The following is a 24,878-nucleotide window of genomic DNA, read 5'->3' on the forward strand; positions in this document are numbered from 1 at the left end:
TCTACCCTCTGGACCCGTAGTTTCTGAGACACCCACCTCCAGAGCCGATCTCGAGTCTTAAAGTGCCATGTGCAAACGTGATCAAAGGGCATTTATAGAGTTAAAAAAAATCAATAACTTCGTAACAATAATTAATAAGAATTTTTCATCGTCGATTAACAAAAATGAAAACTCAAAGTAGTTAAGGATTGCACTATTATCGTAACCATTATCAAGCCATGTTGAATCGGTAATTATGCGATAGAAAAAGTAAAGGACTTGGTTGTGTTCTTCTATAATTTATATGTCTTAGATATATATAACATATATACTTCAGAAAACAGTTGAAATCATATAGCTCAGTGGTTGGCATCGTGCTTGAGTAAAAAATCTTTACATCTTCAACAAAGAGTTCTAAAAGCAAGTGTTATTTCCAATAATTTTGATAAATTAAATTTGTAAATCTGTTGTACTATATTCTTTAATTATATTATATTATAACATTTCCATAAAAAGAAAAAAAAAATCATGCTTTAACACATTTTGTACGGAGGTTTATAGAGATCAGATGTTCGAATATGCGGGGGTAAATAGTGAATTGAATATACAAGTTGTTTGTACCGTCAATAAAATTTACGGGAAGCCCGTTAATCAAGCCTGTTTAGCCCGTGAAAGAAGATTCCAGAAGTTTCTAAAAGTCTTGTTGCCCAAGTTGCTTGCATATCAAGTTTACATCAGAATTAGGGTTATATAAACACTATAAATACATGTATCCTAAACCCTAAGAGGATATGGAATTTTATGTTAGCTAACCTGGAGAAAAACCTTTGTATTATCATAATCAATAACATATCTCTCCGTTCCTCCGTGGATGTAGGCAACACTTGCCGAACCACGTTAAATCCTTTTTCCTCAATTTATCTATGTTTACTAGCCATAATTCATCATGATCAACATCAAATCATCGTGTTTAGTGCTTAAAAATAATTTTGGGTACAAACATTGGCTCCGACTAAGGGGATTCGTGAAAACAATCGTATTTTACCATTGAGAAAAGTGCAGAAGAAATCGTACACGAAATTCCAAGCAAAAATCGTGAAGGAAAGAAAAAATTTTAAAAAAAAATAAAGGTCAGAAAATAAAGACGAAAACGTGTTGCAAACGTACAAAGTGTTGCAAAAAGGTTAGGCGAAAGTGTTGTCAAAACCAGAAAAACAGTAACAGAGGAGGGTGTTGCAGAAAGAGTTACCAAAGCATCTCTTCTGTACAACCACATAGGTCCGGCCTCAGATACACCTCCAAATCAAGCCAATCATATCTGTCAGATCCACAAAATATGAACTGTTAGATCTATCCAGCCACGGATCCAACTCTCGGTTCAGAGAACCGGATCAGGCATGCTCAGCTGACCAGGCAGTGACACGTGTAACAGGTCCAATCTGGTCAAGCAGCTCCGGTCCAGCGACGGTCCAACCGAACCAGCACCGGTTCATATGTTCCAGACCGATCGAGTCCGACCAGATGACACATCATCAGAAACTGTACAGTCAGCAGACACTATATCAGCGTTAATTCTGCCAAGTTAGAAATAGTCGTCCGGTCATCAATGCCATGTCAGTGACACTACTGCCACGTCAACAATAGTTGTCCAATCAGCAGAACTGCCACGTCAGCAACCCTTAGTAATTGTTTCGTTTGATGTTGTCATGTCAGCACCGTTCGGGTGCCATGTCATCATCTCCATCCAATCAGCAGTTCCGTGTCAGCCTTTCATCCAGTCAGCACTGCTACATATGCAACATCACGCGCGCATCATGAGAATCTTGTTTCGTCAATAACTTCTTCGTTTTTAAGTCCGAATTGAGTTATTTTTGGCTCGTTCGAATCGTTTTTCGATTCCCTACAACATGGAAGCAAAAATTTCAGTGTTTGAGAAACTTTGATGTGCACTTGGAGCAACGACATGATCGAGTTCGAGGTTCGTGGATAGCGACATGATCGAGTTCGAGATGAGGATTGCTTAGACCCTTCAATATTTAGCCTTGCATCACTTCGCAATCACCTAAAGACTCACCTTGCACGTGAGCACTTAAGTCTTGCTTTCGCAAGCATAAAATCTCGCCTTGCACGCGAGTATGAAAGACTTGCACCTTGGTAAGCATAAAGTCTCGTCTCAACCACGAGTCCACCGCCTGATGTTGGTCCACACAAAGTCTCGTCTCAACCACGAGCCCAATGCCCGATATTAGTCCAAAGACTCGTACTCAACACATGCAACAACCATCCTGCCCGAGCAGCAAGCGCTACAGTCTTGTAACGTTGCGAGCAAGAAGTCTTGCCCCAGACGCAAGCATGCACACTACATTCCGTTCAAGACTCGATTCCTCTCGAACATCACAAGTCCACCACGTGGCAAAAAGTCTCGCCTAGCACGCGAGCAAATTTTATTGCAGGTTATCACAGTTGGGGGCGTCTTGGTAATGTCTCTACTCACGTTTGGTGGGGGGGGGGGGTTTCATCATCAACGATCGACGCAAAAGGATAAACGAACTTCTTAACCCCCAACAAGTTTGTGGTTAAGAGGGGGCGATGTTTGTACCACCAATAAAATTGACGGGAATCCCGTTAATCAAGCCCGCTTAGCCCGTGAAAGAAGATTCCAGAAGTTTCCAGAAGTCTTGTTGTCCAAGTTGCTTGCATATCAAGTTTACATCAGAATTAGGGTTACATAAACACTATAAATACATGTATCCTAAACCCTAAGAGGATACGGAATTTTAGGTTAGCTAACCCGGAGAAAACCCTTTGTATTATCATAATCAATAAAATATCTCTTCGTTCCTCCATTGGATACAGGCAACACTTGTCGAACCACGTTAAATCCTTTTCTCCTCAATTTATCTATGTTTTCTAGTCCTAATTCATCATGATCAACATCAAATCATCGTGTTTAGTGTCTAAAAGTAATTTTGGATACAAACACAAGTCAAGACAGAAATTGATTAAATTTACGCCCCTAAGACAGAGCCGGGTCTTATTCTCGCGTTGCCCCAGGTTCGGCTCTGCCCACTTCCACTTTAGATGAGAAGTGAAACAAGTGGCTTTGTGGATTCAAGAAAGGATCAGTTGTGTACTGTGCATTTGAAAGTCAATCTAACTTAGAATAAGCATCGGTTCCTGGAATTGGTTTGGCTTTGGAACATATTGGCTTACCATTTTTCGCTGCACTGAAACCACCAAACGGATATAATTCGGTCGAGGAAGTGCGTCCAGAAGAGTTTATAGACATTGTGAAGGGGAAACGATACCGAGTCACCCTTACTTCCGAAAATGCTTTACCACTTTTTTATCCCAAAAAATATGGGTACATTAATTATATACCCCTAATTTTGACACCCTATAAATATATCCTTATACCATAATAAATATATCTCTATCATTTTAAAATCTTATCATTTAAACATAAATTACTTTAATACCCTTGCTCATATAATATTTTCTTTTATTTTAAAATACCACAAATTTCTTTCTTTGACACTTCACCATCACCTCCACCACCACATATCTACCACGACCACCACTCACCGACCACCACCTACCAAACGCCACCACCACTAATATTCCACCACCACCATCGCGACTAATATCCACCACCCCTCCACCACCACGATCGGAACACCACCAGTCCGCCACCACCGTCGCCGACGCCACCAGCCCACCGCACCGCCGCTGGCGGAGGTGTCAACAACCTAAGTTGATCCCAGAAAAAAATGTATAAAAAAAAATATGGTGTTAACAATCGAAGTTGATGCCGAAAAAAATAAGAAGAAAAAACTATGGTGTCAATAAACGAAGTTGATCCCCAAACCAAAAATCATAAAGTAAAAAATATAAGGTGTCAACAACCGAAGTTGATCCCAGATTTAAAATTCAGAAAATGTTTGGATTATGTTTGGTGTCAACAACCAAAGTTGATCCCATAATCTGTTGTCAACAACCGAAGTTGATACCAAAATTACAAATTCAGAAAATGTTCAGATTATGTATGATGTCAACAACCAAAATTGATCCCAAAATGTGATGACAACAACCAAAATTGACCCCAAAATCTAATGTCAACAACCAAAGTTCGATCCCAAAAATTTATGTACTAAAATTAGTGAACCCGACGTGAATCGAACATGTATCTTCTGACGTGAAGTCACTTGTGCTACCAATACACCACAAGTTCCTCTAATAATTACCAATTTTATATCATTAAACAACCAGTACATAGAATAGCGCAAGAAAGAGCATACAAAAAATTTCAGAAAAGTTGACAGTGTATAGAGACCCACTGAGAATTAATTCACTTAAACACGTAGGTAACGCTATATATATGTAAATAGCATGTCGACCTTTAAGATATACATTTACACAAGAAAAAAAGAGGTTCTAAGAACACCGAGAACTAGACAGCTCTCATGGATCCCAAAAGCCACATATATAAGAAACCTGAGATCTTAATAGGGTTACCAATGGTAACAAACACCATCACTGACCAAAAAACAACTACATTAATATTTCTATGCTGTATATTAATAGTTGCAAACAAAAGGTTGAAAAGCGACAAAAGTGGCATCAGCACTGAAAAACAATTTTTTCATGTAAAAATAAAGGCATAATGTAACAAGTGCTGCAACATTTTGAAGAACAAACTGATAATAGCATCTTCAAGAGATAGCATCCTGCACTGAGGCATTATAGACTTCCACCAATCTAGAGTTAAGAGATGATAGAGAAATAAATTGGATTCAGTTACCAGGTCAAGGAAAGCTAAAATAAGGACTCATTTTCGAGGTTTAACAAATAAACATGGAAAAAGATTCTCATTCCAGTTTAGTGCCACAGTACAGTATAAACAGTGAATATGAATTTGACAAAGGGTGACGGGTGCACAATCATATAAGGGAGAAATGATTATAGATTCAATGAGAATCATTACAGCAGGCATCAAAATGCTCTAAATCATTGGCTGGTTCTGGTGTCAACATGAAATAAACTGAACTACGCATGATAATGTATCATTTCTAAGTTTACTGGAGGTCCCCAAAGCGAATAAGAACATGTGGTATATATATCAGTGAATTAGGTAGCTAAAACACTATAATCGAAACCAATAAGACCTAATTATCACAAACTTATAGTACTTCAATTAAGTTGGACCCTAGGTCTAGTGTCATTAGCTAAGAAACTGAAAAGTCAAAATTTGATGTATAATATGCATTCAAGGAATGAGAACAAACATCCAGCAAAATAACCCCAGCCTTTATAAATTGCAACCAATGTAACTTTTGGAAAAAAGAAAACCACCTAGCACATTTCTGGCATCGACACTCACTATCTAATCACCCACCAGCAGTGTCATTTTAGCTTCCTACAAACTGTTACCAACGCTCACACAATGTTCTGGTAGCAGGGTTTTCCAAGTAATGATCCCTGTCTATATGCAACTACATACAATTGCGAGACATTAAGACCAGTAACCTACAAATTGAAAAACAAAACAACAATCATATATAATCCATTATTGCGCAAGCATCAGCATTTGGCAAAGATGAAAATATAAAAAAAAATTAGAGACACAAGGAGTACAGTATGATTCTCCAAACATTCCCTTGAGAACCAATCTTATCAGAGAAAAAAAATGTTAAATCTCCACTTCCACAACAATTATCCAATACACAATCCCCTTTCTTGCTCTGCCAAATCAAAACCATAACCATTTCCTCATTCTCAATATTGAGACAAAAAAATAAAAATGAAAGCTTAAACTTTAATCAAGAAATTACAGATCATACTCACTCACTCCGTGTAAGAGTCGTTCGTTTAAATACACAGTGTTACCCCAAGCTCAACAAATCATTCAACTGCCCATCAAAATAAGAACACCACTATGTCCATCATCAATTGCATCGTTTTGACTTCTCCATCACCACTAGTTACAGTACCAACACCACCAGCAGAAACTTAAATAAGAGAAAGAAGATAATCAATTTTGATTTGTTTTTAACGATTGGATTTTCAGACTCAATTATTGATGACGATTGTCATCGTCTCTTCCTAATCGATGCAGACAAGTAAGAACTAACATAGTTATCATCGATTTTAGGTTCTTCAAGCCAAATCCAATTGAAATCGAAATGAATCTAATAATTTTGATGCTCGAGATTAGGATTTAGAATTCAGTATCTCATTGATTGATCACTGGATTGAAGTTTTGAAGTTGAAAATCCATCTAAATTGATTGTTTAGGAGGTGGTGTTGTTGTTGCTGGTGGTAGATTTGGTGGAGGTGGTGCTGGAGTGGAGGCGAGGACGATGAAGATGACGGTGATGGGTTTGATTAGGTTTTTGCTTTTACGGGAAGAAATAAAAGTAGAGTATCGATGTACAGAAGGTTAATTAAGGAAGAGTTCGGGACGTGTATTATTCGTTTTAACCGAAAGTAAATTCGGTCCACTATTCGATCAACCATTCGTAGTTCGAAATAATTCGGAACGACATACGTACGTGTATAATTCGTTCTAGTTATTTGAATAGCGCAAAAAATTCAGCATATATAAAAATAATTTAACATATATTAGTAACCATAAAAGATCAATTTTTTCATGGGATAGCAAAGATTTCAATGCTTTAACTAGTTATATATAAAGTAAATAGTCCGCTGAGTTACAACACCAAACGTGTCACTATCCATACACAAAAACTCCAACAAAACAAATTGTTCACAAAAACTCCATTTAACATAAACTGTCTATATTATCTTTCTAATTTAAATCACCCCAACAAACACAAAAATCAATCTCACCTTTAATTTTTATTATATTATTACCACCAACAACAACACACCACGAGCAACACCACCATCGTGCCAGCACCATTGACCACCATCGTCGCCAACCACCACCATCACCGACAACTACCGTCGTCGGCCACCACCACCGCACTACGACCATCGCCCCACCACCGCCACTGCACCACCACCGACACCATCCACCACCACCGCCACCACCACCACCACGCCACCACCGCCGACCACCACCGCCGCCTCCGCGCCGCCACCGTCAACCGCCACCACCACCGCGCCACCACCGTCATTGCACCACCGTCATTGCACCACCGCTGTCGACCACGGCCGACCACCACCGACCAAAACCAGCACCACCGCCGACCGCCCACCACCACCACCGACCGCCAATATTGTTGCCGCCTACCATCGCCAACCACCGTCGCCACCAAGAATATGATGATTTTTTTTTTGATGAAACCAAAACTGATTTCATCAAAAAAAAAAATAGAAAAAAATATGATTTTGGTTTCATCAAAAAAATGAAAAACCAAAATTGGTTCCAACAATAAACTACAATTTGGTTTCGTCGACAAATATAAAATATGAAACCAAAATTTGTATCAACATAAAATTCTCGTATCACCAACAAGATTGGTTTTGTCCACAAAAAATATTAAAAAAAAAGTGCGATAAAATTAGATGAAACCGAAACTCGTTTCAACATAAACTATCGTATCACCAACAATATTCCTTTGGTCGGGAAAATTAAAAAAATAGTGAAACCAAAGCTCGTCTCAACATAAAGTTTTAATATCACCAACAAATTGGTTTCGTCGACAAAAATTAGCAAAAATATGATGAAGCCAATTTTGGTTTCATCTTATTTATGATGAAGCCAGCCAAATTTTCAAGAGAGCTTTACCTTGAGAATAAGATGAAAATATAATTGGTTTCATGAACATCAAGAGAGCTTTACCTTGCATGAACAAGAAGTGGCCCAAGAATTCTCAACGCTCCTTAATCTGGGTTCCTTAGGACCTGCGCGAGCCAGTAAGGAAATAACATGACCCCATTTCAATAAAAATTTAGAAGTAAGAAGTCAATAAACACTATTAAGAAAGCAAGCTACCAACTAAAAAAGTTGGAGCGGTAACAGGCGTACCCTTTGTATGGGACAAATAGAAAAGTGTATAAAGGTTGGAGCGGCAATGGAGCGCCTCAACAGAGCCAGACGACATACTTCTTCACACTAATAGGAGAAACATAAGTTAGTCGCAATTTTCCGATAAAACATGCACACTGTACCTATATCCTATCAGTGATCACAAAGATTATGGTAGAAAGACGTCATTGAAACGTCATGATTGACATTGCATGCCTAAATGCTATTTCGCAAAGCTTTGAAAAAACTAACGGATGTAACGTAGCTAAACAAAGTGCTCACCACCACAAAGTTACTAAGATGAACTTATTTTCTCCCCCGTTGTTTAAGTTGCAGGTAAGACTATACGAGCTGCTAATACTCTGCAAAATCTTTGCAAGTAGATACTGCATTGCCTATCTCTACATTTTCAGCACAAATAATAATATAGAGAAAATATAGAGCTACATTAACTTCACCACAAAGAAAAATGAGAGAACTAGTTTTTTTATGCCCAAAGCTAATTGCATAACACATGCTTACCCATTATGTATCCAAGCATCCCTTCAAATTTTTAAGTCCATACTGGATGTCGAATGTGAACTCGCAGAGTTTCACCTTCTTCTCTGCCAAGTAGTTACCCACTTTTTAGACTGACCAGAACCTTCAAACACATAAAAGTACGCATCAAATAACCAAATAATAACAATATTAATGTTACTAGAAAGGATACCATCTAACAACGACCATCTAAGTAAAAAACAAAAGACTGGAAATGCCAAGAAACTAACAAAACGAGCCAAAGAGAAGTCCTCTCGACCACTAAACCTGTCACAAAATGATCCAAGACAAAATCTTGTAAGTTATACTATCATTGTTTGTTGGTTTTTTGATGTAATATACTACCATTATATGCTGATAGAAATAGAGTAACAAGACTCCAGGTAGATAAACCTTCCTAAGGCAAAATACAAGTAACTACTTCACCAACAAATTGGTTTCATCGACAAAAATTAACAAAAATACGATGAAGAAAATTTTGGTTTCATCATAAATACGATGAAACTAATTTTTGTTTCATGAACTGTTTATTCAACTGCAGGAGAAATTAGAAGAGTGTATCATACAAGTCCATTGAACATATGCGGACTTGTTGTGTACCTGCAAGAGAAATTATAAGAGGTGTTATACAAGTCCATTGAACAAATGAAAACAGACAAAAGGGGTATGGATATCTAGTAATTTAGTTTACCGGATTTTTGCAAACTGAACATGCTTAATCTGACCGGTGGGGAACTTGCTACACGAATATGGGGGTGATGATTTTGAGAAGCCACCAACACCTCGCAAGTAAACAATCAGCCTACAAGTTAGTTACACATTAATACTAATCACACAAATTAAATCCTTCCAAAATGAAAATCCCACTTCATACTACGTAGAGAGAAATAACAAATACATTGACCAGTTCAAGTATAGAGCTTTGCCAAATTGTTTGCATATACAATTGCAGTCATTGTGAGAGCAAAGAAAACCTATGAAATAATAACAACTAATAATGAGAACACAATTATCAACAACTATTGTTGTCTAAGATCTCAGTGAACGGTTTTGAAAGTTATCAAGGGAAGCCTTACTAATAATTCTACTAAAAACTTAATCAACTATTTTATCGTAAATGGAAGTATTAGTTTCTTTCTCTATTCATGTTAAGACTTCTCAAAGTATTAATATAACAATAAAAAATGTTAGAAATCCTAATCAACATGGGTAATTAAACGAAAACATGTGACGCGTCTTCAAAACCCAATCAATTCCCACACATGGATCAAATAGCTGAAACGAAATCATACTTTGAATCAAAAGCAACAAACCTGTGTTTAATTACCATCCCAGACCAATGACATTCTCACTCAACAGTAAATTCAGAGTAATCTTAAACTTGTTTCAATAGAAAATTATTTATCACCAACAACGTTGGTTTCACCGATAAAAGTTCAAAAAATATCAAACAAAATTGGATGAAACCAAAATCGGTTTCACCAAAATTAGATGATTACCAAATTGGTTTGTTTGATTTTAAATTATTTTTTACTCACTGAAAATGTAATTGCTCCACTAAAATTAGATGAAACGGAAAATTAGATGAAATTAGATCCTCCGCCAAAATTAGATGAAACCGAAAATGTAATTACTTTGTTTGAATCATTGTACTAATCGATTAGAATACTCATCGAACTTAACATATAAGTGAAAACAAAATCTCTGTACTAAACACATGCAAGATCCACACTTTATTAGAATATCAAAAGACGGTTTGATTTATTCATCATTTAAGACCAATTCTTCAATACCCTAGACGTAGTTCATCAAAACGAAAAACCAATCCGCATTTGAGATCGATTTGTTTGACATCCAACTTCTGAATAGATAGATTGAGAAGAAAAACCACATTAATGTTACACAAAAAATCAGATCTCTAGATTTAACTGGATTTTTACCTTTTTATTTTCCTCAATTTGTATTCTCGATCTGTATATATTTATGTTGGTACGGGAGTAGTAGGTGTTGTTGTTGGTGATAGGAGAAGAAGAACAAAAGGAGGCGACGTTGGTGGAGGATCAAGAGATGATCGTGTTTCTGGTGGTGGTGCGGGAGGAGAAAGATGAGGTTCTGTTAATGGTGTTGGTGTGAGTGATAGAGAGAGATAATAGATCTCGTATGGAGAAGAAGACGATGAATAGCAGGGTAGGTTGGGTATTTCTTGAAAATGAAATGGATGTAATTTACCCATATTAAAAGATTTGGAGTTTTTGTATCATTTTTGGGGTAAACGGAGTTCTTGTAACTCTCAACATATATATGGGTGGAGTTTTTGTACCAGAAATTTGTTCACCTTGGTGTTATATGACTAGTTATTTAAAGTATATGCAACATTGGTCAACACCCATCGCGTGGAAGGATTGTTAGACTGTTGTTCTGTGAGTTAGAGGTCTTGTGTTCAAATCCCGTTGTAATCACTTTCATTTTTGGTACAAAGATTACATGTTAAATGAGTTTACAGCGAGTTGACCTAATGAGTTTACAGCGAGTTGACCTTGACCTAGTCAGCCGAATCTAACGGACGGATGATTCGCGAATCAGTATTATTCCCGTATAATTCGGATATCTCATACATGTTTCGGATATCTCATACAGCGAGTTGACCTAATGAGTTTACAGCGAGTTGACCTTGACCTCGTAGTTGGAAACCTGCATAAAGTACAAAACGTATCGATTCGGACCACCACGGGTCCCAACGAGGTCAAGGACTCAGATCTATGACACATAACGGTATGGAAATGTGGTTGGGTGTGTGTGTGGCTGCTTCCCGGTTTTGTGACCGATTGTGGATCAGGCTCGACAACAGAGGCATTAGTAAAAGACTGTCAGATAGTGCTACCTTTGTGATTATGTGTTTTATCAGTCAATAACAATTGAACGAACACGTTCATTTCCACAAATAAATGATTTAATTTGTATATATTAACGGAAGAGTAATGAAAGATGTACAATATGCATCCAGCTACAAGAATTTGAATTTTTATAAAATGAGATCACAATGAACATCGAAATTAATTTGCTCAGAACACATGATCCGAGTTCGGCTTCTTGACAGATTTCCATTCTAGATACTTCGCAAAGAAATCGTTAGATCTGATTAAGTTTAGTCATAAATTAGGTCAACTAATAGTGGGACGGAGGGAGTATCAGTTTCGACACTCATTTTATCCGTTGTCGTTGTTTTGGAGAATTCAAATGAAAGTTAATAGACTGTAATACAAATTATACTAAAACAAGTTCACATCCAATTACAATTTATTTCAAAGCCTTAAGGGAACCTAAGACACAACTATGAGAGTGCATAATCAATAGACTACAGACAACAGATAACAAATTACAAGTCCTCCATAATCAATCTTTACCATTTCTTCCAAGTGAATAATTCACAAACATTTACTATGAAAAAAATAGCGCATTTTTGTTGTCAGTCTTTACAAACTATCTCCGCTAGAGTGTTGAAATTTTTGGTAGAACTCCCTTTTGGACCAACAGCATGTTTCGCAAGACCTCTAAGGGCACCAACCTTCTCTCTGAATTTCTCTTCAGATAAGACCATATCTAAACATTCCATCGTTCCGGCCTTCGTGAACACTCCGTCTTTAATCCTAGTCCCTATCCCCCAAACGTCTGATACCATACGACAGTTAATTCTCTGATCGCCGAAAAATGGACGGCATATCATTGGCACACCAGCTGTTATGCTCTCCATCACTGAATTCCATCCGCAATGTGTCACAAAAACACCAACTGCATGGTGCCCAAGTACTCGTTGTTGGGGCGTCCAGGGAACAATGAATCCCTTAGTCCTCTCAAGGAATCCATTAGGCAATTGACCCACCAAATGGGCTTTCAATGACCATAGAAACGGCACACCACTTTCTTCTAATCCTTCTGCTAAGGCAGCAAGTTCATGTGGTGGTGGTGTAGTCACTGTACCAAAACTAATATAAGCTACTGAAGTTGGGTTTTGCTTGTCTAACCATGTAAGACAACCATTAGGATCATCATTAATATGAGATGAACTTTCAGAAGTTAGTGTAAATGGACCTAACGTCAGACACTTTTGAAACTTGGATTTGAAATCTTCGATAATCGGCAAGTCTAGTTCCGCAAAGGAATTCATGGTAACTGCAGCAGCACGCGGCAATGCTAGTCCCATTTTATGCAACATAACTGAGAATTCTGACTCCAAGCCTCCAAAAATAATACCTTCTTGCAAGTCTCTGATTCTTATAAGAGATAATCCTGGGACGAAGTCAATGATTTCTTCTTCGCGTCCTCCAATACCTGTAAAACATTTTAATGTTATATAGTTGGATACTGATACCTACAACTTGATCATGTTGAAATTTGTCTACTGCTACATAATTTGTGGATCAAAATGAATATTGTACATTGATGTAAAATTAATCTTAGATGACCTGATAAATTTCCAAAGGAGATATAGAATTACCATAAACTTTTACCAACTGTTTTAAAAAAAATGCATATATCATGATGAGCCACATTTAGCTGGTCCTATATATCTTGTACTTTAATCATAAAGGCTCACTGATTAAAGCTAAAACAAGGTAGTTCAAAAACAAGTTAGTAGATGCATAAATGACACACGAATTTTGTAATATAAACCCTTTTGCACCCATTGAGGAAAAATATGAAAACCTTTTCGGGACGTGATTTTAAGTTGGTCGTAAAATTTATGCACGGAGAACTCAGTAATAACAAAATTTAGAAACAACAAAGGAAGGGCCGAAAAGTTACCATCAGGTCCAAGAGTAATGGATTGACGGATAAGATCAGTATAAAAATGAGTGGCTAAAGAACAAGGACCAGCAGTCCAGAACGAAACCATAGGAACACCCAGTTCATCAGCCATATCACTTCCAAAATGCATGAAAGAATCACATATGAAACACTTGATCATCTTCATCTCATCACCGTACACCGAATGAATCCCATTTTTGTAATTCTCAACCATGGATTTCAGAAAGAAAACCATCTCAGCCATATGATGTCCTGTAAAATCTTTTGGTACCCCATCATCAACATCATATGACTTGATATTACTTGGTATTATGTTATTATTTGATGATGTTCCAAAAACTGATTGATTTGATTTTGATGTTGAGAAGAATGAAAACGTTAATGTTGGTGCTTGAATTGCTAATCTGCGTACTAGATTGAATAATGGCATTGCATGTGTTCCATATGGAAATGCCATTACTACTACATGGTTTGGCTTTTTTGGTGCCATTTTTTTACTGAGAAAGAAAGAATCGAAGTGTTCTGTGTAGAGTCGGTGAGTGTGATGAGGAGAATTTATGTGGATAGGGGAGTTAGGTGCTGGTGGAGGAATGGGGGTTAAAAGGTGGTGGTTAGAATGAGATTCTTGATATTTCCAACCACCACTGCTACCAGCTGGTGTGTTGGGACGATTGAGATGGTAAAATTAAATGAGTGAAGATGTGTCTGATTAGTGAACCGCATATTAATGTATGACGAAGACTACTAAGGTTAGGTGGGAAAGATGCGTCATAATTCACATGCGTTCGCTTTTAGTACCTCCGCATGTCCTTTCGCTACAAGTTTTTTCTTTTTTTTTTTCTTTTTTTTTGTTTTCTGAGAAATGCTTCCATGATTAGCAGCATTTAATTTGTCATGAGTTCTAATGAAAGAAAAAATTGATCGAAAGAGAAGATGATTTATTAAGAGGAAAGAATCACATAAGTTCGACCAGGGGCGAAGCCAAGATTTCTAAGGAGGGGTGCAGAAATTTGCTTTGGGCAAATAAAAAAGTTTTAGGAGTGCAAAATGCAAAATTAGGCTTATGGTGGATACTTAAAAGAATTTGCTTTGGGCCCAAATTAGGTTTCAGAACCAACTGGGCTGGGTGCAAGTGCACACCCCTGCACTGGGCTGGCTCCGCCACTGAGTTCGATCAAATTTTGAGAAAGAAGCAAAAGTAAAATTACATAAAAAATGACTGTCTAAATTGTATTTATATTCTATTTTTAACGAAAATAAAGATAATCGTCTGGACAGTTACTCAATACAAAAGTTTAAATCTGCCGAATTAATAGCTGGAGACTAGCCTCGTGCAAAACCATAAAAAAATTTCATGCATCGTATTAGGCTAAGTCCTATGGTGTGCTAATCTAGCAGCTAGATTAGCAGTCTACGTCAGCTAGGACAACCTCCTAAGTCCTGTGGTGTCGCTAATCTAGCAGCTAGTTGCTGAATAAAACATCGTTGGGTGCTGGAAAAAACAACGCAAAATGAAACTCTGTTTTTCGCTGAATCAAAGAGTGTCTGACCCAGTCAACCATGTAGACTTTGACGAACCAAACAACGCTCAAAAAATTGGATTTTTCGCTGAAGAACTCCCTTTCCCTTAGTTCTTCCCCATTTCATTTCTTCACCTAAACTCACCCGAAAGTGAATGTTGAAGATCAACGATTCTATAAATTTGTTTCTCAAATCCTTCTGTGGGCTTGTTCTCCATCTAATTCTTGATTGTTTGAGAGTATTTTCATTCAATTCCGTCCACAAAATTGATTGAGGTAAGGATTTAAATTTTTAGTTGTTTTTAAATTTTTTTGATTATGATGAAAATTTTATGAAATAGACGTTGCTGATGTAAGGGAACTGAAAAAAAATAGGGAAGAAAAGGTCAAGAGCTGTATAGTTCAGCGCCCAAGAGTAGCGCTGAACAAAATAGCGCCAGCGTGGAGCGCTAAATGGTTCAGCGTGGATTCCATGGAATATTCTTTTTGCGCTGAACCATTCAGCGGAAAGGTGATTTTTTCAGCGCGGAACCATTCAGCGCTTCAATCTCGCTGCTAGCTCCACTGCAAGCACTTGCTAGGAGAGAAAACTAATAATAACAAATAGACGACACTTTTGTTTTGAACTGCAACACTTTTCTGCAGCTCAATCTAGCCCATAGGACTTAGCCTTAACATGACCATTGCTCTCTACATATTTCAAGTTTTGATATAAGTACATCAATTTTGGATAGTTCCAATTAAAGTTTCCTAGAGTATTGTTACTGGCAACTAAGTTTACCAAATTTGCTGCCGTAGAGTTTCGGTTTCATTAAACCTTGACTAGATTACCTATAATAGAAGTAATTTCTTCAACATTTCCATCATTCTTTTGATGGAATCCGAGGTTAAATCTTCCTTGGACTTCCTTTATTTCCTCAAGAGTTGCATCATCGTCAGCATGAAATTTTATGTTAGCTCTCTGTAACTCTTTTCCCGGCTGACTGCTAGATCAATTTCCTTTTTTGCTCGGTTTCTGCTACAATTATAATCTGTAAAACTCCTTGTTCCCCCAAACAGTTTCATGAGAAAAACATCGCAATAAAGGTAAAGTTTGTACAATGATAGGATACTCATTTATTTTCATAACTGAGATAGAGTCCCTGGAGTTTATGCTAATGGTTACGCCAAATTTCTCCTGGTAATCTTTCCCTAATGTCCTGATTATTCCTTTGATAATAGAGGTTGTGGATTATTGATTAGTCTTGAGCGTTAAAGAACGCTGTTATGTGCTTATACGTTCAAATGCTATTGAGACACTATGAACCATTATTGTACACGGTTCCGCAACCTGGACCATAGTGTATATTCTTCTGTGTAATTTCAAACGAACTTCTCACATGCTTACATGAATTCCTAATAAGAATCATATAAACTGAGAGCTACCTAGAGTCTTTAAGTCTATAAATAAAGGGACTCATACAACATGACTTCTTAATCCCTGACACTTTTGTGTCATTTTGCTTGCTAGATGCGTCCTCTATTAACCTATTAGGTTCCCTCTGAGAAACAACTAGGTTACTGAAAATGCGGGGGTCTAACAACCACACCCAACAATTCGTTTGGCAATCTGAGAGGACTTACTCCAATATACTTTCTAGATAATCAACTAGACAATCAGACTCAATCTAGAGTAAAGTATATCAAAGAGTTTAATATCTCTAAACTCTTAATTCAATCCGCAATCAGCAAATAGAAATCTGCGAGCCCGATTGTATATAAGATGAGTAACTTGAACGGTACCAAATACCAATGCTCAAGTGTCAACCAATTTAAATCAACAACCCAAGATCGTATATTCTAATTGATTGAATTTAACGCACAACCTGTGATATTTCAATTATATAACCAAACAGATGCTGAAAAGAAATAACACAAACACCAGAATTTTGTTACGAGGAAAATCGCAAATGCATAAAAATCCCGGGACCTAGTCCAGATTGAACACCACACTGTATTAAGCCGCTATAGACTGTAGCCTACTACCAATTAACTTCGGACTTGACTGTAGTTGAACACTAATCAATCTCACACTGATTCAAGGTACAGTTGCGTTCCTTACGTCTCTGATCCCAGCAGGATACTATGCACTTGATTCCCTTAGTTGATATCACATACAACCAAGAGTTGCTACGACCTAAAGTCGAAGACTTGATAAACAAATCTATCTCACACAGAAAAGTCTACAGATTGAATAAATATGTCTCTCACAGAAATACCCAAGATTTTTTGTTCCGTCTTTTGATAAATCAAGGTAAACAGGAACCAATTGATAAACCTGACTTATATTCCCGAAGAACATCCTAGTGATATCAATCACCTCACAATAATCTTAATCGATTAGCGAAACAAGATATTGTGGAATCACAAACGATGAGACGAAGATGTTTGTGATTACTTTTATCTTGCCTATCGGAGAAATTAATCTCGAGTCAATTATTTCAATTAAACTCAATACGATAGAATCGGGCAAGATCAGAACATGCAACTATAAAGAAAATAGTTGGGTATGGCTTCACAATCCCAATGAAGTCTTTGAGTTCGTTAACTTACAGGGTCTCGATAGAAACCTAAGGTTAAAGGAGAATCGACTCTAGTTGATGCAACTAGTAACGCACAAGAGGTGTGGGGATTAGGTTTCCCAGTTGCTAGAGTTCTCCTTTATATAGTTTTCAAATCAGGGTTTGCAATCCAAGTTATCTTGGTAACAAAGCATTCAATATTCACCGTTAGATGAAAAACCTGATTCAACCAAGCTAATGTTTTTCAACCGTTAGATCAAACTTAGCATGTTACACACAAATGAAATGTACCCTCATTTAGGTTTATGTAACCGTACCCAAACGTGTATACCATGTTGGTTCACAAATAGTTAACCGAGGTTATCCATATGATTACTTCTCATATCAACCTAATTCATCTTAACCATAACTAGTTCAAATGACTCAAATGAAACTAGTTAAAGAGTTGTTCAATTGCTATATTCTCATAGAATTATACAAGAACACAATTGAAGCAAAATCGGTTTGATTCACTCGAATCAATCATGAACATTATAACCACGGTTTGCAAAGATTGCATTCCTTATTATATAAATGTTTATGTTCATGTTCATAACCGATTTTAGAACTTTAACATTCAAGTATGCAAACGGGTGCGCATACTTGAAATACTCGGACTAAGATTGGGTTTCTCTAGTACGCAAACGGGTACACAAACTTTCAATCCCAGCAAAAATTCTCGGACATGAACCTGTATGCCAGTACGCAAATGGGTACGCATACTTAGGTTCCCGGATTTCTCAAACCAACAGGTACGCAAACGGGAGCGCATACTATGGTTCCCGGACATGGATTACATATGTGCAAGAGTGCACAACATGACATATCCAAAAATTGTTAAGTGTTCTAAACTCTAATTTCAATGATTGAAACTTTCTTAGAGGATGACAATAGTCGTTTTCACATACTATTAGCATCAAAGCGATTTTCAAGTTATTGAAATAATCATAACGAAACATTACACCAAATGATTGTATCACACAAACCATGTAAGATGTTACTCGAAAATTTTCACATGATATAAGATGAACTTGGTCGAAGCGAAAGCTTCCCAACACATATTTCGAGAAATATGTAAGCGAGATAAACTCAACTCGAAATCTCAAATGTGTATATAGAAAACTATATCTTAATACGACTTATATCTCAATATAGGAGATAGAGTAGAAATAGACTTTCCAAGTGATAGATGAGTTTAAGTCTCCACATACCTTTTGTCAATGAAGTTCCATAAGCTCCCCTTAGTAGTTCTTCGTCTTCAAATGATAAACGCCGTGAAGTCTAAGCTCAACTACGCAATTTTTGTCCTAGTCCGAGACATCTATAAATAGGCTAGAAATCAAGACTTATAGTTTTGATCACTAACATTGACAAACATGCTTGAGATAGCAACGCATGCGAGTTCGACCGAGCAGTGCTCTAACAATCTCCCCCTTTGTCAATTTTAGTGACAAAACTATCAATACATATGGATTACAAAATAAATAAAAAATTGTATCTTCTCATCCAAATGCTTGATCTCCTTGGCGCCTTCAACACGACTCGAAATCTTCGTCACTTCCAAGTACTCCATGATTGTAAACGTGTTCAACTCAGCATCATAGTTGTTGAAGATCCTAGCGATAACAATGAGAAAACAAATGCTCTCAATCATTGTTATACAATATCATAGTATTATTACACAACATCAAAGTTCAATTGTATCACAACTTTGACAACAATACTATGGTGATATGTATCCTTAGTCAATACTTCATCTCAACATGAAAACCACTCCCCATTACATAATGATCCGTAAACCATATGTATTTGTAGTATGAAACTACACATTAATTCTCCCCCCTTTTGTCAATATAAATTGGCAAAGGTACGAAAACTAGTGGGATCCTCATGAAATTTTCATAGAGATACTTCATGACCAAAAGAGAATAACATACCAACTTATTTTGATAAAATCATAAAGCCGAAGCTAAATGCATTCATCAAGGAGTTTATAAAGATACAAGATAACCCCTATAATATTCCACAACCGCACTCCCCACAAAGATTTGGCAATTAAGCACAAGTTCAATTAAGAACTTTCCACGATAATATGTCATTCCCGAAAGAACAACAAAGGCGACCTTGCTTTTACAAGAAAAAAAGGATTTCTTTGGATATAAGGCCAAATCACATGAAAACATGAATTTGAATCCAAAAATCTCAATTGAATCAACCACAACAATGATCAATTCAATTGGTCATGCTCGACATAAGATAACGTATGGAGCAACACAGTATGTGCACAAAAATGTGGATCGGAGATCGACCAATACTGCGGAACATACAAGAATTCATTCTATTTTTCATCACTATTTGCACAATGACATATAATAGACTTAATCCATGTAAACAAAAGTTTTATCCTTTCTTCTATCAAAATAATGACGTAAAAGGCTAACTTTTGTTTGTCAAAAGTTCATTTTATCTTTTACCAATACTTTCATACCGACATAATAGAGATAAATTTTGAACAAGTATGGGACAGTCACAGGTTCACGGACGTAAACAATACATCCCATAACAATTTGCAATATATAAAATCATAAAGATTAAAATTGCAAACATCATCTTCCAAAAAACTTAGAATTCAAATAAATAAATCTAAAAACATGAAGATGAAAATGTTGGACATAGCTATGTGTTCTCACAATAATGGCTATTCCAAACCCTAGTTATTCTTCTAAAACCACAAGAAATAAATTCTCATAAGAAGATTTACTAGACAAAATAAATCAAGACAAAACAAACTCTAAAGACCAATCATGATCACAAGCACTAATTAGAGTTCAGGTACATAAGCTTCACTGGTTCCAAAATCTTCAAGCTTGTGACAGACTGTATTAACTGCATATTCGGAGAAGATATCCTCATTGAGAAGATCCTTAACATGTGACTTCATGAGAACAAGGTCAAAGTTAACCTTTTTCAACTCAGTTCTAGCATGTTAAGATCTTTTACCGAGTTCTCAAGCTTCAGTTGGGTCTTCCCAAGGTCAGTGAGAAAACCATGAACTACTTCAGCAGAGATCATCTCAGCATTTTCTCGATCTTGATGAGAAAACACATAATAGCATGAGGCACAAGATTCGAGTTTGTCAGCTTTAACCAGGGTTCTTTTCTTCTTTAAAACAAATTCCAGGTAAACTGAATCATCAATTGAATCAGTTGGTAACTTCCAAGGGTTTTAAGGAGACCCCATTCTTTAAAACCAGGAAGAGAGAGTATGCGTACTCAAAAAAAACTTTGGAATTTATAAGGTTTCACAAGAAACTGAATTTAGGGTTTCCTAGGTTGGTCCGCGAAAAATAAACTGGATACCCGTACGAACACAACCTTGACCCATAAAAACGTAACAGACCCAAGGAGGGATCAAACAACCAAGAACGTTATTTCTTTATCAATATTTTTGCTACGTGAATAAATTCACAGGCTCAATAAACATTATATTCTCACAAGAGAAGAATTCAGAGCAAGTAAAAGTAGCAATTTTGGACACAACAAGTTTTCAAGAAGAAATTAATAGAAACCTGACTCCTATTAGAACAACCAAATACTTATGCATGGATTTTTATGAATGATAATCCAGCTAAGAACGATAAGAAAATAACATAGAGAATCAGAAAACATTTTGCCATATATACCTGAAACTTATCTCACTCAACCAGGATTTTTGTGAATGAGAATACGTTCTTGTGATCAATTGACAAAAGTATGAGCCTTGAGCTCATTAACTGAATGTTGTTTCCGGTTAATCCTCTTTTTCCCGATCTTTGGAGGAAAACCACTATGATGTGAAAAGTTATCATAAAATTTACTATCATCAAAATATGACGCATAGTGTTGATTCTGACTTGAAGAATTTTGGCCAGAGGGAATTGACAGCCTGGAGATAATTTCTTTATATCCTTGAATTATCCTTTTTAGGTTGATTTCCATTTCTCCATTGCATCCTTCTTCTGGTACCTTTTTCACATCATTAACAACATGATCTCCCTTTTTGGTAGAAGAAAAACCATGAGTTCTTCTTGAACGGAATGGTTTAGAGAGACTTTTTCTCACTTGAAAATTTGAGGAACACATCGAACTGAATTTCCTGGTGGGGTACACAGGGCGAGTACTAAAACCGATAGGTTTAGACATACGAATGTCAGTTACACCTTTCAGAATTAAATCTAAGGCGTGTTGGAGACGAATAATAGAATTGTCATTCAACCTCAAATTCCTCTTTTGTTCACCAAGCCCTTTTGAATTACAAAAGAGACACTTTCTGATCACATGAGTGATTAGACAGAATAGTCTTAACACCATCGTTGGGAGACTTCCTTCCGTGTGATTTGGACATTCCTTGATTAGAGGAGGACAAGTGCACATCATTATCAACAGAAAGGGATTTTGGTTTTACTTCTGAAATTGATTCTTTTACAGTTAAATCAGAAGCAATTGGTATGGTGGACTCTATGGAACACTATTTAAAGGAGAGTTTACTTAAAAGATGTTCAATTTCGAAAGCATCCTTTTTGATTTTTTCCTCAAGTAGAGTTCGTGAAGAACAAACTGAGAAATTTTCTTCTTGAAGAGACTTTAGACGAGAGTCACGCTCATTTACCATACCAACAAGGACATTGACTTTGTGTTTCAATCGGTTGACATTATCATCCTGGATTCTAACAAGTTTTAGAATCACTGAACTCTCTTTGGATGCATTCCTTTCAACTTCAGAGTCAGACTCATCAGTAAGGTAGTCAAGAAAAAACTTGTCAGTGTACTTCTGTTTCTTTGGAACACAAGGTTCTTCTATATTCGAGATTGACAAATCTTTCTCTTTAATAGACTTCAAAGAAACATAACTTTTATTTATGGAGATGCGTTTATCAGAGACAATGTCGTCCATCCTCAGATCACTACAAACACAGACTTATAAGGTCTTTAATGTGTTTGCCTGCTCTGATACCAATTGAAAATGCGGGGGTCTAACAACCACACCCAACAATTCGTTTGGCAATCTGAGAGGACTTACTCCAATATACTTTCTAGAGAATCAACTAGACAGTCAGACTCAATCTAGAGTAAAGTATATCAAAGAGTTTAATATCTCTAACTCTTAATTCAATATGCAATCAACAAATAGAAATCTGCGAGCCCAATTGAATATAAGAGGAGTAACTTGAACGGTACCAAGGACCAATGTTCAAGTGTCAATCAATTTAAATCAACAACCCAAAGTCGGATATTCTAATTGATTGAATTTAACGCACAACCTGTGATATTTCAATTATATAACAAAATATAATGCGGAAAATAAATAACACAGACACCAGAATTTTGTTCACGAGGAAAACTGCAAATGCTGAAAAACCCCGGGACCTACTCCAGATTGAACACCATACTGTATTAAGCCGTTACAGACTCTAGCCTACTACCAATTAACTTCGGAAGGGACTGTAGTTGAAATCAATCTCACACTGATTCAAGGTACAGTTGCGTTCCTTATGTCTCTGATCCCAACAGGACACTACGCACTTGATTCCCTTGGTTGATCTCACCCACAACCAAGAGTTGTTACGACCCAAAGTCGAAGACTTGATAAAAAAATCTGCCTCACATTGGAAAAGTCTATAGATTGAATAAATCTGTCTCCCACAGAAATACCCAAGAGTTTTTGTTCAGTCTTTTGATAAATCAAGGTGAACAGGAACCAATTGATAAACTGGACTTATATTCCCGAAGAACATCCTAGTATTATCAATTACCTCACAATAATCTTAATCGACTAGCGAAACAAGATATTGTGGAATCACAAACGATGAGACGAAGATGTTTGTGATTACTTTTATCTTGCCTATCGGAGAAATTAATCTCGAGTCAATTATTTCAATGGAACTCAATACGATAGAATCGGGCAAGATCAGCAACTACAAAGAAAATAGTTGGGTCTGGCTTCACAATCCCAATGAAGTCTTTGAAGTCGTTAACCTACAGGGTCACGATAGAAACCTAAGGTTAAATGAGCATCGACTCTAGTTTATGCAACTAGTAACATACATCAGGTGTGGGGATTAGGTTTCCCAGTTGCTAGAGTTCTCCTTTATATAGTTTTCAAATCAGGGTTTGCAATCCAAGATACATTGGTAACAAAGCATTCAATATTCACTGTTAGATGAAAAACCTGATTCAACCAAACTAATATCTTTCAACCGTTAGATCAAACTTAGCTTGTTACGCACAAATGAAATGTACCCTCATTTAGGTTTATCTAACCATACCCAAACGTGTACACCATGTTGGTTCACAAATAGTTAACCGAGGTTATCCATATGATTACTTCTCATATCAACCTTATTCATCTTAACCATAACTAGTTCAAATAACTCAAATGAAACTAGAGAGTTGTTCAATTGCTGTATTCTCATAAAATTATACAAGAACACAATTGAAGCAAAATCAGTTTGATTCACTCGAATCAATCATGAACATTATAGCCACGGTTTGCAAAGATTGCATTCCTTATTATATAAATGTTTATGTTCATTTCATAACCGATTTTAGAACTTTAACCTTCAAGTATGCAAACGAGTACGCATACTTGAAATACCCGGACTAAGATTGGGATTCGCCAGTACGCAAACGAGTACCCGAACTTTCAATCCCATCAGAAATTCTCGGACATGAACATGTACGCCAGTACGCAAACGGGTACGCATACTATGGTTCCCGGAATTCTCAAACCAACAGGTACGCAAACGGGTGTGCATACTATGGTTCCCGGACATGGATTACATATGTGCAAGAGTGCACAACATGACATATCCAATAATTTTTAAGTGTTATAAACTCTTATTTCAATCATTGAAACTTTCTTAGAGGATGACAATAGTCGTTTTCACATACTATTAGCATCAAAGCGATTTTCAAGTTATTGAAATAATCATAACGAAACATTCAAGACAACACCAATGACTGTATCACACAAACCATGTAAGATGTTACTCGACAATTTTCACATGATATAATATGAACTTGGTCGAAGCGAAAGCTTGCCAACACATATTTTGAGAAATATGTAAGCGAGACAAACTCAGCTCGAAATCTCAAATATGTATATAGAAAACTATATCGTAATACGACTTATGTCTCAATATAGGAGATAGAGTAGAAATAGACTTTCCAAGTGATAGATGAGTTTAAGTCTCCACATACCTTTTGTCGATGAAGTTCCACAAGCTCCCCTTAGTAGTTCTTCGTCTTCAAATGATGAACATCGTGAAGTCTTAGCTCAACTACACAATATATGTCCTAGTCCGAGACATCTATAAATAGGCTAGAAATCAAGACTTATAGTTTTGATCACTAACATTGACAAACATGCTTGATATAGCAACGCATGCGAGTTCGACCAAGC

The 24,878-nt window shown here is 36.7% G+C and overlaps 1 protein-coding gene and 1 long non-coding RNA gene across 2 annotated transcripts; both read right to left on the reverse strand.

Moving 5' to 3' along the window:
* Positions 1 to 5,267: 5,267 nt before the first annotated feature.
* Positions 5,268 to 6,401, reverse strand: LOC113282608. Its single transcript, XR_003327042.1, has 2 exons — positions 5,614 to 6,401; positions 5,268 to 5,505 (listed from the first exon to the last, which is right to left on the reverse strand). It is a non-coding gene; the product is annotated as an uncharacterized LOC113282608 (long non-coding RNA).
* Positions 6,402 to 11,744: 5,343 nt separating this feature from the next.
* LOC113282609 (anthocyanidin 3-O-glucosyltransferase 7-like) lies at positions 11,745 to 13,969 on the reverse strand. The gene is made up of 2 exons (XM_026531653.1): positions 13,316 to 13,969; positions 11,745 to 12,841 (listed from the first exon to the last, which is right to left on the reverse strand). Exons 1-2 carry the CDS (start codon positions 13,806 to 13,808, stop codon positions 11,979 to 11,981), a joined length of 1,356 nt encoding a protein of 451 aa, XP_026387438.1. The 5' UTR covers positions 13,809 to 13,969; the 3' UTR covers positions 11,745 to 11,978.
* Positions 13,970 to 24,878: the final 10,909 nt, after the last annotated feature.

The sequence above is a fragment of the Papaver somniferum genome, chromosome 5, assembly GCF_003573695.1.
Source record: "Papaver somniferum cultivar HN1 chromosome 5, ASM357369v1, whole genome shotgun sequence".
In the NCBI taxonomy this organism is placed as follows: Eukaryota; Viridiplantae; Streptophyta; class Magnoliopsida; order Ranunculales; family Papaveraceae; genus Papaver; species Papaver somniferum.

Bases quoted from the DNA above. Each gene is read 5' to 3' on its own strand.
- LOC113282609 (XM_026531653.1), bottom strand. From the start codon at position 13,808: ATGGCACCAAAAAAGCCAAACCATGTAGTAGTAATGGCATTTCCATAT. The intron at 12,842-13,315 runs GTAACTTTTCGG...AATGTTTTACAG, and splicing joins CATTACTCTTGGACCTGATG to GTATTGGAGGACGCGAAGAA.